This window comes from Chelonoidis abingdonii, chromosome 4 (genome assembly GCF_003597395.2).
Source record: "Chelonoidis abingdonii isolate Lonesome George chromosome 4, CheloAbing_2.0, whole genome shotgun sequence".
NCBI lineage: Eukaryota > Metazoa > Chordata > Testudines > Testudinidae > Chelonoidis > Chelonoidis abingdonii.
This window is the reverse complement of record NC_133772.1, coordinates 39,721,393-39,739,541: the sequence shown is the minus strand read 5'-3', so window position 1 is coordinate 39,739,541 and position 18,149 is coordinate 39,721,393. Positions and strand designations below refer to the sequence as shown.

Here is an 18,149-nt window from a genome sequence, read left to right as displayed (position 1 = left end):
TGGCTTCTGCATGGTCCTCTGCGATCAGGAAAGAGTTAGTCAAGTTGTGTCCTGTTGCCCTCTCTACCTAGAGCCACAGTCAACTGTAGCCACATTATACAGAGTTCTAACACCTGGTTCTCCATTCTGTCAGGAAAAGCAGAGCTAGTACAACTCTTCCCTCTAACCATTTTGGATAAAAGGTCTGAGTGTGCTGATCAACTGACAGTGTCAGAGAACTGACTAAGACGAGATGAAGAAAAACAACTCCCAAACTGTCAGGCTTTTCATCTTAATTTACACCCCCATCTGTACCCTACAAAATGACTCGGCCTGCTAATTAAGATAAATGAGAGAAAAACAGGGTCTTGAAGGAGTGTTGGCAATGCTTGCATTTGCAAGTGAAGGAAAGAGTGAGGAGGAGGTGGCTGAGAAGGGAGAGAGGGGCAAGGAGCATTCTCCTATAAGTACTCAAACCAAGGCCCCACTATAGCAATGCTAATTTCTCCTTAGCTAACTTGTCTGATTTCTCTCCAATGCCCTGTTCCCTGTCCAGGCTAAGTCCTGTTCCAAACAAGCTTCCCAGGGAGTGCTGACTCAGGCATGTTCACGGGCAAACTCGCAGTGTCATTACAAAAATTAATGATAAACAAGTCAGCAGCAGCTTATTTCTCATAGCTGAATCTGCTTTCATACAGGGAAATACAAAAGCCTTGCAGCATCAGAGAAGCTCTACCTGTACCTTCCCATCGCAATGCCACCAATCTGCCCTCCCAAGGGGTGATTTTTAACCTCTCTGTATCTCAGTTTCTTCTGTTACAAAATAGAGATAACTAACTGGCAGGGGCATTCTCAGGCTCAGGTAATTCAGATCCTGGGATGAAAGGAATTCAATGATCTCTGTACTTTACAATGTGCTGTTAACACAGCAGGAATGGTGAACAGAGGATTTGGATGCAAACAGAAATGTTGTTACAATCCAGAGGAAAACTCAAGAGTTCCTTCAGAGCAGGCACTTCCTGCTCTGCTCTTCCCTCTCCTTAACAGGCCAAGTGAATCCTTCTGCCTGTCTGAGGCCAGTTTAGGCTTTATTAGTGAGACCTGTTTTAACCTGTGCCATAGTCCCGGGGCAAGCCCAGCCTGAGCTTCTGTGCCTCCTCCTCAAATGGACGGGGCCTGGGTTCTATTTTAATACAAGAAAAGTGACAGTGAGCTCAGTGGCTAGACAGGAAGGAGAAGGAAGTGACTCTATGGACCAGCCCCCCAGTGAGTGTAAATCAGCCTAACTCTACTGAAGTCAACACTGAGCTCTCTGGATGTATTTATAATGTTTTAGAAGCCTATATTAATTACAGCCTGCCAGCAACTGGCAGCAAACACATTATCACAAAGTCATCACTCAGGAACATCACCACCAGCCAGTCACTTAAACAAAGGGACCAGATCCTTGCAGGCATAAATCAGTGTAGCTTAATTGACATCTGCACATTATAGTGTTATAGCATTTGATTGCTATCAAAGCACTTTCTTGGTAATGGAACAAAAGAAATCTCTCTATGTGTATTACGGTCAGATAGCATATCAGCTAGTACTGATACCATGCTACAATTTAGTGTAGAAGAGGAAGGAGTGGTCTATGGTGATGGTGAATGACATTGACATTTGGAGCTGCAGATCTATGTTCCTTTTGATTTCTTGATCCTCTGAGGGTCTTTGCATCTCTTGCCCACCAATAGCTCTATCTGCAGCCAGGATTTTTCTCTGTTACTAGCCCAGTCTCAGGCCATTAAAAGAAGAGAGGTGGAAACACTAGATGGGACTTAAGGCAGCGCCTTATGTTCTCAGATACCATCCAGTGGTCCAGGGACATCTACATCGAATACATCACCGGCCACCAACAGTACCAGGAGACATGACCTGGAGTGAAATCATTCTTCGACTACAAGAATGGGACCAAGAGACTTTCTCCATTGGATCATATGAACTGCAACCATAAACTCCCTGAACATTAAATCTTACCAAATGAGGGTCAATCCATCCTCATCATCATATCCACTCATTATACTCCACACCCAAATGTAGCCATTATATGAACTTCATACTGTCATATCTCAATGTCTGTACTTTGACCCATCAACTTTTTACCCTCAATCAGGGATATTGCAGCTTATGTATTCCTTATGCCATCCGATCTTAAACCAAACTTTGCACCCCTCGATAATCTGTATGTTATTCCCTGGTAACCAGAAGCTTCTGTGCTTAAACTCTGTACCGTTCATTTTTTTTTTAAAACATCATCTTAATAACATTTTTAAATCTGCTACTTGGTCTGTGGCAGAACATTACTGAAAGGAAGTCATTCATGGTGCTTTTCACTCCTATTTATCTGAGCCAAAATAAATTCTGTTACTGATAGAGTTTTGGCTGTCAGCTTTTTGGTAGGGCGCAATGACGCTGCTGGAAGGCACTTTTTTGGTTCTCTTCTTCTTCCCAGTCATTACATTTCTTCCTTGTTTTCTTCATTTCTGTCTCTGCTCACAGATGAGCTGGGGTTGGGTACAAAGAAACCTTGAATGCACAGTATAAAACCTCAGGGACAGACAGTTTTCCCACAGAGGCTATTCCATTGATAAGATCTTCTGCAGTATGAGACCATTTGTAAGTAGTTGCCTGTTGGTCTACCTCTAAGCTACAAGCTAGCAGGGTGATTCCCCAGCTCACGTACACATACTCATGGTAGTAGACGAGAGTCACCGTGAGTAGGAATAGCAGTGTAGCTGTGGCAGTAGCTGCAGTGCCAAATACAAACCCACCTGAAGCTCTCATCGAGCTACCCGGAGTATGTGGATGTGAACTGGGGAATCACAGTCCTAGCTCATAGTGTAGACCAGGCTTGGTCAAGGCTCTTTTCGCAGATAGTGCTGAGCAAACAGTCTCACGGCTTGATTCTGATCTTGTTTACACTAGTGACTTTATTGGAATTATTCCTTATTTACATGAGGTTCACATTTACTAAATGGAACTGAACGCATAGCTCCATCTTTTAATGATCTTTCTCTTTTTTTAACCTTCTAATTAACCACTCTTCAGCTCCTCTCGCTCCATGAACCCCCTTCATTGCTGCCCTATTAGCACTTTCAAATAGAGCACTATTCAAATGCACGTATCCTGAACAGGATACAATGGATGGGCAGATTTTTTTCTATATATTCTGGGCTCCATCTTAGAATCATAGAATTGTAGGAAGGAACTTTGAGAGGTCTTCTAGTCCAGTTCCCTACACTCATGGCAGGACTAGGCCATCCCTGAAAGGTGTTTGTCCAACCTGCTCTTAAAAAAATCCCCAACGATGGAGATTCCACCTCCCTAGGCAATTTATGCCAGTGCTTAACCACCCTGACAGTTAGGAAGTTTTCCCTAATGTCCAACCTAAACCGCCCTTGCTAAAATTTAAGCCCATTGCTTCCTGTCCTAGCCTCACTTCAGCACAGTTCAAGGGAAGGAGAAATAAGATGGATCTAACCCACCTTTCCACTCCCCCTGAGCGTCAGTCTAACTGGGAGATTAAATAGCTTCCTAACACAATTGGGAGGTGAGACTACAAAATGTGCAGACCTACCTGAGCTAGCTTTGATCTAGCTAGCTCAAGGAACCACAGCAGGGAAGGAGCAGTAGCATGGGGGTCAGGCGCTCAAGTATTTACCCAGGGTCCCAGGTGGGTGGGGCTAGTTCCCGCAACCCTCTGTGCTGCCACAGCTTTGCTCTTATTATTACTCAAGCTAGCTTTGACCTAGCTTGATCAAAGCTAGCTCAGGTAGGTCTACACCTGCTGCAATCACACCTCCCAATTACAGCATAGACATTGCCTATGTTACAGTGTAATGTAGATGTTGGCCGCAATGGCTCACTAGAGATGGCTGCTCCAGATAAGGATTGGAGTCCCGCACGGTTGTGTGGCATGGCCTTGCCCACTCCTAACACGCATGCAGCAGTGGGGGATGTTGGTGGTGTAGAGCCAACTGTGGTGCCTTTATCCCCTCCAAGGATTTCCCTACACAAACAGAAGCCTTGGCTGTCCCTTTAGATCAGCTGACTGACCACTTTCCATTGTCAGTTCGGGGGCCAAGGATCCGGTTCATTGCACCAAACCCTGAAAAAAACAGGCAGCATGAAAGAGGATGCTGAAAAAGGGTTCTAATTCCTTATGAACCTTGCATCCTTCCAGGAGGAGGGCTATTATTTGTCCTAAAACACAAATGATTTCAAGCATCATGGATATTAGAGTGTGTGTTAAATAGCCACAAAACCTCTCCAAGGACACAGTACTAACTTTACCAGGGACTCTAATTATGGGGATTGAGCACTGGATTCCTGTTTTCAAAGGTTTTACATTACACAATGGTCAGGAATTCCTTTCACAGGGCTTCTTTGAATCTCCTGCTTCACCGTTAATTGAAGGTAGTTTTGTTATTAGGCTGACTGGCTTACCATTTTGAAGCAGGACTCAAGGTAATTAGGTAATTGAGCCAATTAGCCACTTTCAGCAAGATAAAAGCTGAGCCCTAGCTCTGTCTTGGGGTGTTTACTCATCTTTTAGCCTGACAGCGAAAGAGAAATATAAATTACCCTTTTTTTAGAAAGCTAAAAGCTTGTTCAAGGTCTAGTGCAGTAGATTGAGCCTCGAGCCACTGCCCTAAACAGAGAAAGGATGGGTGTGTGTTTAAGGCACTGAACTGGGACTTGGAAGATTTGGGTTCAGCTGATAGCTCTCCTGAAGACTCCGTGTGTGACCTTGGGCAAGTCACTTAATCTCAGCATGCTGCAGCTTCACATCTGTTTAATGAGGATAATGCTGCTTCCCATTTGCCTTGACTATTTAGATAGTAAACTCTACAGGGCAAGACTGTCTCTCACTAAGAGTTTGTACAGAATCTAACACAACTGGCCCCTGATCTCAACTGTGACCCCCAGGGACTACTTTACTACAAATTAATAATAATATAAATCAATCATTATTTAAAAGCCACAGCTGGGATTATTTTTTTTTTACCATGCATTATGCGTGGTATAATGACTTCATGGTTGCAAACATAAAACTACTATAGATTCCCACTAACTACTTATATGAAGGATATTGACCGAATTCAGGCTGTTCAGTTCCATAAACACAGGCCTTTACCACTGGTGCTTCATTGGCTGCTACTCATTCAGAGATTTTTATAGGTCAGCCACTATAGGGAAACAGTCACAAGAACTTGAGCAAGTATGACTCTATTTAGCGGAGAACAACTGTGTATGCGAGCACACAGGCATGTAAACATGCACACATACAAACACACACGCCAGTATGTTACAGTGGATGCAAGATGCCCCATAGAGATTATAGGGAGAGAGGGAACACATGGACGGTGATGAGCTTTGGTACTCAAAGTCTTCACAATGAGAACAGACACAGTCCCAGGAGGAAGCAGAACTGTACTTCCATCTTACCACAAAGTAGTTTATAAAGATTTGCTGTATGTTGAGAGAAACCCTTAGAGCCTGATCAAATACCCATTAAAGCCAATGGGACTCGTTCCATTGCCTTCAATGAGCGCTGGATCAGACCCTTACAGCATAAACTATATTTCAGGTCCAGAGAGGAATAGACTGTTGGTGGTTCAGTCACCTGCTCAGGACAGTGGCTCCGGCTCACCAAATTTCACTTGTTAACAATGCTGCTCTTACACCTTATCCTGCAGCACAGTGATCATTAGGGGCACTCGGCTTCCAAGACCCAACAGTGTTTGCAAAGAGATGAGCTTCTGTTGTAACATTTTCAGAAATCAAAGAAAGGTAATGCCACAGAATGTCGTTCTCTGAAACCAAGTGAGAGCTGTTCCCCAGCTTCAGCCGTCAACTTGCCTCTGCATTCAGTTGTGAGATTGCACACCACAGGGCTGTCTATTTATTTCAAGAGATACTCATGCCTCTGATTTCCCTAGGGAAACCTAATGCTGGGAGAGTTTATCTTCCTTCACATCAGAGCTGGAGCATATAAGGATCGTTGTCGGTATCTGCTATTTGTTCAATAACATTTTGACATGATGGCATGTGCGCATTCACCCTGTCTTCGTATGAATGCAGAACGTAGGGCATGCTCAAGGTTTCCTTACAAAAAGAATTTTGCTCTCACTTTAGTTCAGGTTTCCATAAGGTTCCTCAGAGTGCTCAATAATGTGAATGGGTTTGTTTAGTGAGGCAGTCACAAGTACTGGTCAGGATGATGAACAAAGAAATGGGTCAGATCCTTGGGCTGGTGGAAATCAATGTGGTTCCATTGAAGCTGTGCTGATTTAGACCAGCGGGGGATCTGGCTCAGTATGTCTGTATGGATTATTTATGAGTATTATACCCCACCACACAACCCATTTGTTTTAATGTTTTATTCCTGTTTAGTGCTCTTTGCTCCCTCCCCTCTCTGCCACTTACAGATCCCCCCCGCTCCTCCTCCCTGGCACTGTTACACATGCCAGACCCAGCCAATTACTGTCATTCATATAGAACACCACAGGATCTTTGCACTAAAGAGCTAACAATCACATTCAAACAAATGCAATGCCCAGGTGTTATAAGCATAAGTCCCAATTCTGAACCTTAGTGTCCAAAATGTGGGTGCCTGCATGAAACCTCCAAGCTTAATTACCAGCTTGGATCTGATAGCGCTGCCACCAGACAGGAATCAGTGCCTGCCTCACTTTGGTCTCCCCAAACCTTCCCTGGGGGACCCCAAGACTCAGATGCCCTCAGTCTACAACAAAGGGAAATAACCCCCTCCCCTTGTCTCCTCTTTATTTCCTCCCCGGCTTCCCCTCCCTGGATGGCCCTGGACGATCACCCTATTTCAATTCCTTGAAATGCAAAACATGTAGAGATAACAGTTTCTTTCACGCCTCCATCAGAGTCCCTGCAAAGGTAAGCTTTGCAACGTCTGACACAAAAGAGATTTCCCCCTCCCAGTCTTTCCTGAGAGAGACCGGAACCCTGGCGCACAGAGATTCCAATCCCCTGAGCCTCAATAGAGAGAAATCCAACAATTTTTAAAAAAGAAAGTCTTTATGAAATAAAAGAAAGATAAGACATAAAAACATGATCTCTGTATCAAGGTGAACAATATACAGGGTCAATATGCTAAAAGAAAATGAATAACACCATCTTTCAAAAAGAAAGCAATTATAAAACAATTCCAGCAAACTCACCACATGTAAATACAAAAAAAAATAAAACCCTATGTCTCTAACCTTTTGTACTTACATGTGGAAACAGAAGATTAGAAAAGCTGGACGATAGAGATACTCTCAATTAGCCGAGAGAGAGCACAGAGAGAGACACAGAAAAAATAGGCACACACCCCCAAAATTCCTCCCTGAGCTTGGAAAATCCGGTTTCCTGATTGGTCCTCTGGTCAGGTGTTTGGTTCCCTTTGTTAACCCTTTACAGGTAAAAGAAACATTAACCCTTAGCTATCTGTTTATGGCACCAGGTCACACACCAGAGTGCATGGAGATATAGGGGCAGATTCTGGGCCTCCCTCCGACCCAACGTACACCATATAAATGGGTTAGCATACCCTCTCCCTACCACTCATTTCTTCCTGCACTCTAACCTCCTCGCTCCTCACAAAAACACCATCTCCTGCCACACCACTAACCAGTACCACTTCCCTTAGTGCATGAGTAGGATAAGCTTTGAGCCCCCATCCCCCTACTCAGCCCTCTACTGCCCACCACCATGTGGCTTCTGCTCCTCCACACAACTAGGTCCTACTCCTACCTCTTATCCCAGTATTCTCCATCTTCTGCTCCCCAGCAACTCTCCCTGTTCAATCCCAGCTCCTAGACTTTTAACTTCTTGCTCTCTGGCATCATCCATCTTAAGTTCTAATCCCCACAGCACATTAGAATCCTCCCCCAGCTACAGATACCATAACCCCCTGTGCAGTCCTGACCCCCTACCCATCCTCTAGGTGCTGCCTCCTCCCTTTTCAGCTGCTCTTGGGAGCTCATGTGAGATAGCAGGAGGAAGCAAGACAATAGGAGCCTATTCCAATTCATGCAGTCCTAGAGGTAGCCAGCAGGAGAAAGCAGGAGGAAACAGATACTGTAATTCGAGCAACATGAGGGGGTGCAGTACAGGTGATAGCAGCAGAAACTGATTTGGTCTTGGGAATACCGCATGGTTTGCATAGTCCCAAGCTCATCTCTAGGTGCAGGCATGAGGCTCTTGAAGGAGATTTCAAGAGAATTAGCTTGATGTGGAATATGAGAGGAAGACAGTGAAGGATTTAGAAGAGAGAGAGAGACATATGGGCAGAGCAGCAGGAGAGTAAGAGGACTGTAACATTAGGGGTGCTTTACTGCCACTTATGGTTAGCATTTCATGATCTTGTCTTACTCCCACGCTGTACTGAGAATAGATTGGAGGGAGATAAATGAAACGTGCTAACTGGAGATGTGCAGATATTCTGCTGAGTGGAATCAGCATCTCTCCATGGATACCTTGGTGAAACCCAGATAGCTGCCAACTTGCCATACCCCTACAGCATTCCTGGAAATACTCCTCTAGTTTTGATGGCTGAAACTCCTTTTCTTTATGGCCTCCTCAAATTCCACCTTACCAGATTCCAACACGGGCAGAATGCCACAGCCCTGTTTCTGACATGAGCCATGAAGAATACACCTTCATCTTCAAACAACACTATTGTTTCCCCTTTCATTTCAGAATCCAGTTAATAATTTCTTCTTTGTTTTTAAGTCCATCATAAACTTGCTCCAGCCTTCTTCAAAGACTTTGCCAGTCTCTGCTACCCATCCAGCTCCCCATATTTGCCTCCTCTCTCATGGACCACTAGAGCTGACTGATTCTCAGAAAAACGAATTAGTCAAATATGTTGTTCAATGAAAAGCAGCAAATTTAATCAAGCAGTGTGTTCAATTAATAGTATTAAACCAGCTCTATCAGCCCACCCTAAACATACCTTTTCATCCTCACTGCAACTATTTATTATTTTAGGCTGGTATTTCTGAAGTGGCTTAAAGGAGTTAGGTACTCTGATCTCATTGAAATCTAACGGGTGTTGGATGCCTAAAACCCTTAGGCTTCTTTGGAAATCCCAGCCTGACTTTTTAAAAAAATAGTTAGCATGAGAGATACTATTAACAAAACAAAATTCTACCATATTGTGCACGGTCTAAGAAATGTGTCACTGACATCACAGCCATGACAAACCTATCTGCAGTAATGTCACACCATTCAGAAAGGGCCAAGCAGACAGTCATCACAGGAATTAGGTTTAAATAAGAATAGACTTGAGGTTAGAAACAAGGCTAGATGTAAGGACTTGCCCTGGTAGACATCAAAGGGAGTTTAAGGTCTTGCCCCTTTGATGATTGCTAAACACACTGTGAGTCGCGTGCAGACAAGATTTCCAACTCTTTACTTCTTTCCCATTGCCAAAATTAGCAGGCTTGTCCTGACACTCCACTGATTTCACATGAGTGAAAATGTGGCACAGAAGGGAAGGCACAGAAAAGCTGAACAAAAACTCACTTTGTATGTTTTGGGGCAAGAGGTTGGAATTTTTAAAGGGCACCCAGAGAGATTCCAACACCAGCCATTTTTGGTAGAAGATCATCTTGGGGGTAACTGTGAAAATTGTGTTGCATAAGGAAAGGGTGGCCTGAGGTAGTAGTTGAGCATATATGGAGTGAACAAAGCTATATTAAATTAGTTACTTCAGTCAGTTACTGTGTTCATGAGTTTATTTTGATTTATAATTTATCTAGGAAAAAACAAACCTGTCTCAAGCTATAGACACTCCTGTGATTAATTAAAATTACAATTTAATTAAACCAAACCAGCAGCGTGAACCAGAATATTACAACAACAATAAAGTGGAAGCAGACCCATACAATACCCCATCTCACCCACAAACAGCAGCCCTCGTTATCCCTTTCCCTCCCTAAAAGGCTAGCAGTGGGATTGTCAAAAGCACCCAAGAGAGTTCTGAATCTCACTAACATTCAGCAGGAGCTGGTAACTAACTCAAGCTCCCATGAAAATCCTAGACTTGGTAAAGGGACCATCCGTATATCAGACCCTGAAGGCCAACAGGTTCAAGCTATTTTCCATGCTAAAAGTTGGGGGAAGTAAGGTCCAAATCTGAGAGTCCATCCAGAGGACTTCCATCTAGACTCTACACTGATGCTTCCACTAACTGGAAGCTGATCAAGATTTTTCCCCAACTCCAACAGGATAGGTAGACACCCACTTACAACTTAGGTGGTAATAATCAGTCCCTGACACTGGCACAATTTCTAGCTGCCTTGACCCAATATGACCCCCAAAAGAGCAATGGGCTCTGTCCCACAGCAAGCTGAGTACTCTGGCCACGATCCAGCACACATCTTAAGCACGTGAGTAATCCCATGGGACTCAGCACCTTGCCAGATAGAGTTGCATGAGCATGGAGCCAATAAGCATGTGGGTTAGCCACATGGCTGTCATGATAACCACGTAACTTATTCAGAAAGTTTGTCACCCATGAGGCTATTAAAGTCATCAAGCAGTCTCAGCCTCAGACCCTCTATCCCACCCTGGTAAAAAGGCCCCAGAGGCTTCCTGGTTTCAAGGGACATCCCTCGTTTTAGTGCCAAAGTCACCTATATTCCACAGAAATGTGGTGCCCCTCACTTCCATTGTTAAAAAATACGTCAGAATCAAAGAATCATGAAACACAAGCTATAGAAAAGCTTCTATACACTAAAGAAAGGGATTTTACAGAACTAAAATTATTCTTACAAAATAATTTGTGTCCCCCTCATTTCTGGTCACTTTCACACACCTCACCCCACATTTGGGCCCTGGCAGGCTGAGGTGTGTGGTGGGGAACAACTTCAGCTCACACACAGACTTTGCAATGCAGCAGGAGAATCAGTTTACCAGGCCTAGTCCCAGCTTCACTCCACCCTGGGACATTGGATTCGGTTCAGTTGTGGGGTGTGAAACCACCTATATTTAAGGCTGGATAAACAGCATGGCCATAATGCCATGAGCTCACTCATCCTCCTTTAGCCTCATGCTACACAAAATATTCACCCAATATTAACTGTAACTGGCACCAACAGTGGTAAATCAAAGCAGTGACATCAAATCAGGTTTCAGTAAAACACAAGCAAGATCTGTGGCTTTGGTTAAACCTAGACTATCCACACCTTATTAACCCTTAACCTCTCATTTAACAACCTAACTCTTAGGTTGGGATCTTTGCATGCCAACATCGCAACCTTTTAAGAGTTAACTACTGGCAAAACCAATGGTGGCATCAAGATTACACATCTCAATTCCATTTTAGGCCAAACTCATAATTTCTCTCTGCGCTGCCTCCCCTTGACAGTGATCCCCGCCTTAGGCCCTCATATCACCAGCCCCACTACAGTAGCTATGGAAGGGATGTAGCTGCTAAAGCTGGATGAATAAGGACAAGGAATTCAAGGGCATGTTGCAAAAGCTATTCAGGCAAATCCCTCAACCTCCAAGAAGAACACAAATGCACCACCACCATCGCTAACCCTTCCCTTCTTGTGAGCGTCTCATCTTTGGCAGAAGTGTTAATAGAAGCAGGCGTGGTCAGGAATGACCTGGGAGATCAGAGAATGACTGAACCATGACTCATGCCTTGTCCCGGCCCAGAACTGACCGGTCTGCTTCTTAAATACTGTACATCACTCTAACGTGCATTGCAGTGACACCAGCATCAGGAAACAATGGACCCCATTGCTGACCGCGCATCTTCATACTCACACTCAGCAGCAGGCCCTTGTTTTCTTTGATGGCACCTATACAGCCAACGAAGCCGATGATCATGACAAAAGTCCCTGTGACAATCAGCAGGTTGGCAGCCGACAGGGATGGGAAAGAAGAGGAGAGGGTAGCAAAGTTCCCTTGGGTAACAGCCAACCAGATGCCAACTCCAAGGATCCCGCAGCCTCCCAGCTGGGAAAACAAAGAGAAACAAAAACTCTGTCACAGCATCCATTATTAGTATTATTTTTATCAGCTGTATCACAGTAGTATCTAGAGGTCCCATTGTACTAGGCCCTGTGTACACAGACACACACACAGAGTAAGAGATCATTCCTACCCTAAACTGCTTTCAGACTAAATACACAAGACAGACAAAGGGTGGAGGAAAGAATCATTATTATCCCCATTTTACTGATGGGGAAACTCAGGCACCAAGACATGATGAGACCTGACCAAGACCACGCTGCATCTGTGGCGGAGTCGGAACCCAGATTTCCTGAGTCCCAGTCCAGTGTCTTAACCACAAGGGCAACCTCCTCCTCTCTCCTTCTCTGAGGGAAAAGCAGGCACTCTGGGAGACAAGGGTGAAACTTCCATAATTTCTGGTCTGATTGTGGGCCAAAATATCCCCAGGCACTATTTAGGCAGCTCAGAGAACTGCACATAAAGCAGTATGTGCTACACTCCCTCTGTCTCTTACCCATGACACACAAGCTCCCACTCCTGGCAAGCCCCCTACATCAAGGCTTGCAAGAGGGACTGCATAGTGATCCTTATGGCTGTCCTAGGCAGTCCCTGTGCTAGAGAAATTCTCCATGGCCAATTAAGGGGGGGCTGTAGTGGGAGAGAGGATCCCTTCCCTAAATAGTGACACTGATCACTCGTATTGTGGCCTAGTTACTTTGATGATTCAATTCTCAGAAGAGAACTTGAAGCGTCCTTGGGCTGGTCTAGAACAGGACCAAGTTAGAAGCGATAGTACATGATTCCCCAGATATGCAAAAAGTGGAAAGGCTGCACTAAGGTGTGCGCAGGTTCCATCACAAAAACAACATCTATGGTGGCTATATTCAGGGCAGCCTCCACCATTTTTGCAAAAAAAGAAAAAAAAAGCCGCTCAGGCTGTGCCGCCCCAAGAATGGACGGAATGCCGCCCTTTAGCATGTGCCGCCCCAGGCACGTGCTTCCTCCATTGATGCCTGGAGCCGGCCCTGACTATATTCACTGGGACTTTTTAAAAAATGCATTCAGTTATCAGCCTGTTGTTTATAATTGTGAGAGAGCCCACAGAATTGTAACAACTCAAGTAAAATTGTGAAATTAAATAGACTTAAACAAAGGGGATTTCATTTGATCACAGTCCCACAGCAGAGCATCACTTAGGTTTCTTTCAGTTTCTCTCTTTAAAATAACAGATTTTTTAATTGAGTTTTATAACTGCACTTTATTATCTAAAATCAATTAAAGGCTGGGAAAGAAACACCATGTCTACATAGTAATAAGTCACATGTGTCATTCTCTTTCAGATGCATATCAATTAAATCTGCATAAAGTGGGTGAACGTAATGCAAATCATGAACCAGGAAAGGGAAGAGAAAGAGCTAGCCGCAAACTCAGGAATTAGATCTCAGAAGTGGAAGAGAGAGAAGAAATCCAAGGAAACTACAAAGTAACCTCTGAGTTCGAATAACTCTAATCAGTTATTTAGGGCTGGATTGTGCATCTGTGCTGCCCCCATCCCTCTGAGGGCCAGTGCAGAGCCACACAGCTCAAGGCAAGGCTGAGGGAAGGTGCACAGATCATACCATCTTTTAGTATGTTTTAGCTGGTTCCTCCAGTTGCTCCCAACATCTTTGGCAGGGTGGTAAAGGGCTGTGGCAATACCTCACAGCCGCCCCATGAGATCAGCAGAGTGTCATATGGAGGAAATAGTCCTTATGTTTCCCTCAAACACAGGGACAACAATTGTCCTTGGCCCTTGTGTGGGATGCCTGAATGTCAAACAGCTTCTTATGCTCCAAAAGATTTAGAAAACTTGACCTACGAGCAAAGGTTAAAAAAAACAACAGGCCATTTTCATCCAGAGAAAAGAAGACTGGGGGAGGGGGTGGACCTGATAACAGTCTTCCAATATTTTAAGGGCTGTTAGAGAGAGGACTGTGATCAATTGTTCTCCATGTTAGCTGAAGGTAGGACAAGAAGCAATGGGCTTAATCTGCAGCAAAGGAGATTTAGCATAGCTATTAGGAAACACTTTCTAACAACAAGGGTAGTTAAGCTCTGGAACAAGCTTCCAATGAAGGTTGGGGAGTTCCCATCATCCGAAGCTTTTAAAAACAAGTTGGACAAACACTTGTCAGGTATGGTCTAGGTTAACTTGGTCCTGCCACAGCGCACAGGGCTGGACTTAATGACTTCTCAAGGTCCCTTCCAGCGCTACATTTGTATGATTCTATCTCCCGTCACACATCCTGCACAAGAGCCAGGGACAATTCAGCCCATAAGATTCCCCCAATTATATACAATATATGTACACAATAACCAATTGATGTGTCGTGGGGTCATTGCCAAGATTTCCAAAGAGGTGTATTTTAACTAAACAATTTGTGTTCATGCTTCAGGTACCATCCCTCCCTTAGTCTCTGTTTAGTGTGTTTCAAGGAGGATGCGAATAACAGCAATGAAAATAAGCAAAGGAAACAACAGCTTAAGAAAATCTCTTAAGCACAAAGGTCTATTAGACTGGAACAGCATCTACAGAGAATCCCAAAGCTGTACTCAGTTAAAATCAGACAGGTCAAAACAACTGAAATACACTCTCAGGACATTCCTTCCCTAGCAGGGAAGATAGGTGCAAATACCCCTTAGTTTTTTCTCTCTCTCCAATTTCTTTGATTCTATGCCTCAGAATCAGCCTCTGAGCATGGGGCACAACAAGGCTACACAACTGTCTCAATTAGGCAGTAACTAGTGCAGATCCCCAGGAGCACTGGAGGCATCCATTTGCAATCCATTTAGCTATTATCTTTAATACAGTGCTTATGAAATTCCTAGGCACCAATAACATGCAGCATATGTCATCCCCGTATTCATAGCACTTATCATTGTTATTTTGTTGCCTTGACTGATAGTGAATGTATATGACTGTACTTTGTAATCTGCATGAAGTGCGTCTCACTAGCAAGCATTATTATTCATGCAGCAACCAAAAGACTTGATTGCAGCAACCATTCCAGCATCATCTGTTAAATTCTTTGCCATATGAAGGGCATAAAGGATATAATGTCCTTCAAACACCATTGACCCTAGGATCCTAGATTTCTCCCAAAACACCTCTAGTATCAGACTTTTAGTTATGAGTACATTGATCCTGCTCTCCCCACACCAGTGCATGTTCAAACAGAAGCACTTGTACATGGAAATGCTGGGGTTTGCGGGTGTACCCATTTAGCCCAGAGCTGAAAACTTAAGGCCAGTTTGTCAGCCAGTGTAGATCACTATAGCTCCATTAACTTCAATGGAGCTACACCAATTTATACCAGCTGACAATCAGGCCCAGAGTCTTTAGACTTTTAAAAGGAAAAGTTGATTGACCAAAGCTGACAGTTTGGAGACAATCGCACCAGCATTCCAGTGTCTTGGGAATGACTCTTTCAGCAACAGGCCCAATTAACTCACTCTGGGTCACAGCAGGGGATTGCACAAAGCCCTTCTCATGGGAAAAGACAACCGTGCCCAATCCTTCTTACTGCAGTTTGGTTCATTCCTCCCACATTCCAAACCGTCCAGTTTCGAGTGCCCCACATGAAAACCACTACATGGCAAGCTCTGTCCTGTGAAGCAGGCACTACCTTTAGAACCAAGCAATGCAGCTTTTTAAGGCCCTGATTCCACAAAATACTTAAGCACACTCCCCATTCATCAAAGCGCTTAGGCATATGCTTAATTGTAAGCACGTGTTTATGTCCCCTTGATTTCAGCAGCACTTAAGCCTTTGCCTACGCACTTTCCTGAATAGCAGCCTAATGATCTGATCCAAAGCCCATTGATGTTAATGGGAGTCTTCCAGTGGGCTTTGAGTCTGGCCCCAACTGACCAAATGGACCATTGCTGAACAATGATACACTGGCCCTTACCATTCTCTGAGTACAAGCTGCTACCTCTGCCATCCTGAGAGTCTGTGGATTTGAGACCTTGTTTATTTACATTATAGATTTTGAAGCAAAGAGAGACTAACGTAAAAGTTTTGTTGCAGTTGATTCCCTGCTGCCTGCCTGTCTGTTTTGATTTCTCCTCGACATCTGAGGAGCTGCAATTTATGGATAATTTTACTCGGTTATTTATGCTGTTCTTTTCCTCCTTGTTTGTGCCAAACACTTGGAGGAAGAGTGATGAGATGATAGCTCTTGACAGCTTTCAGGGCTTGCAGTGATGTGAATTCAAACAAAAACAAAACCACTAACGGGGCTGCTTTTGATAGCTTTCCTTTCCTGTGTTCAAGAAGGCTCCAAAATTGTTGTGGTTAAAGGAGATACTAATCACTGAAACAAAAGAGTGTCAGAAAGAGTGTGGCAGTGGTGTGATATATTGGCAAATAAATTCAAGCCCTTATTGAGTTCATGTGGCAGGTGAGCGACAGGACCTGCTTATCACAGATGACACCATATGCCAGATTTCTGATTATGGCTTCACTCATTCTCCTTTGAATTAAAAATTTTATAACATTTTGCCCAATTATTTCTGATGTACCACTCCTTTGCCAATGGCACCCCAAAAATTAATCTCAAGACAAGATCTGAAACTGATCACAGCTCATCTTAGCAAGGTTTCGTTTCCATAATTATATACTTTATCTCTTTGTAGCACATCTCCTTCAAAAACCTGACAGTACTCAGAGAAGAAAGATAATTTTGTGGTTAAAGCACTGCATTGGGACCCAGGAGATTTGAGTTCAATTCTTGGCTCTGCCACACACTTCCTGTTGTGAATCTTAGACAAGTCGCTTGATCTCTCTTTGCTGTAGTTTGCCAACTGTAAATTGGGGATGACAATCCTTCTGTTATCCATGTTATCTATTATTGTAGAAGATTGACAGCTGCTCAGAGCAGACTGTTTCTTACTATGGATATGCACAGTGATGAGTACAACTAGGCCTTGATCTTGGCTGGACTTTCTCGGCACTACTATAGTACACAGAATAACGCATTTCACAAAGATTAGCTAACTCCCTCAACGCTCCAAGTGGGATAAAGATTATTACTACACCTCTACCTCGATACAACGCTGTCCTTGGGAGCCAACAAATCTTATCGCGTTATAGGTGAAACTGTATATATTGAACTTGCTTTGATCCACTCAAGTGTGCAGCCCCGCCCCCCTAGAGCACTATGTTATGTCCAAATTCGTGTTATATCAGGTGGTGGTATATCGAGGTAGCGGTGTACCTAGTTATTATCCCCAAGGGTAACCTTTGACAGAGAGAGGTTCAGTGATATAACTGTGGTCCAAGGGTCAGTAGCAGACCTACGAAGGAAACATAGGGGCTTGAATCTACTCTCACTGAGCCCAAGGGAAAATCCAGAGAAACTCCACTGAACACAATTTCACCAGTGTAAATCTGGCTGTGTATGTGATCAGTCTACAAACCTAGAAGTCCAGACGCTCACATCCTGTGCTCAGATGGCTAGACAATACCTTCCTCCAATAGTCCCAGCCATGAGATCTCAGCCATGCTTGGACCAGGAAAGCATAATTACTGACTTCACCCAGGTGGCAGGCACCACTCTTCAGTGTGCCTTGCTCGCCAGATCTCAGCTGAGAGACAGGGTACCAAATTATGCCTCACTGTATTTAACAATGCCTTGCATGAGGGACCACACTCTGGTCTCTTCACTGTGTGTTGCTAAACTAATAATGGAATTTAACTCCTTGTGTGCCTATGGCCCACAGCACACAATAGGTCTTTGGAAGCAGCATGCACATTAGGACTAGATGAACAGTAAGAATCTAGCCTAGTTCAGGAGCTATAGGGCTTACAGTGCCTGTAGAGAGACACCTATGTTTTAATACAAAATAAAAGCCCATTGTTCAAAACAATGGCTAATGCTGCTGGGAGACTCTCCCAGAGATGTCATGTGCACATATCAAACTGTGGGCCCAGTTCACCAATGCAACCCACGTACATTAGGTACCAATTATGCTGAAGTCAGCAGAGTTCTAGGGAAGCAAATTGAACCTGCAAAAAAGGAGAATTTGGCCTCACGTGTTTCTGCAGTGAGTCTTGCATGCTGTGCAAACTGCAAGGACAAAGAGAAAAAGACTTCAGT

The 18,149-nt window shown here is 44.0% G+C and overlaps 1 protein-coding gene across 6 annotated transcripts in view; it reads right to left on the bottom strand.

Annotated features, from left to right (window-relative positions):
* Nucleotides 1-18,149, bottom strand: part of TSPAN4 (tetraspanin 4) — a 726,272-nt gene that overhangs the window by 97,936 nt on the left and 610,187 nt on the right. For all 6 annotated transcript variants that reach the window (XM_075065079.1, XM_075065081.1, XM_075065080.1 and 3 more), the window contains one exon: nucleotides 11,821-12,012. In XM_075065079.1, coding sequence (XP_074921180.1) covers nucleotides 11,821-12,012 — 192 coding nt within the window. The remainder of the gene's footprint in view (nucleotides 1-11,820; nucleotides 12,013-18,149) is intronic.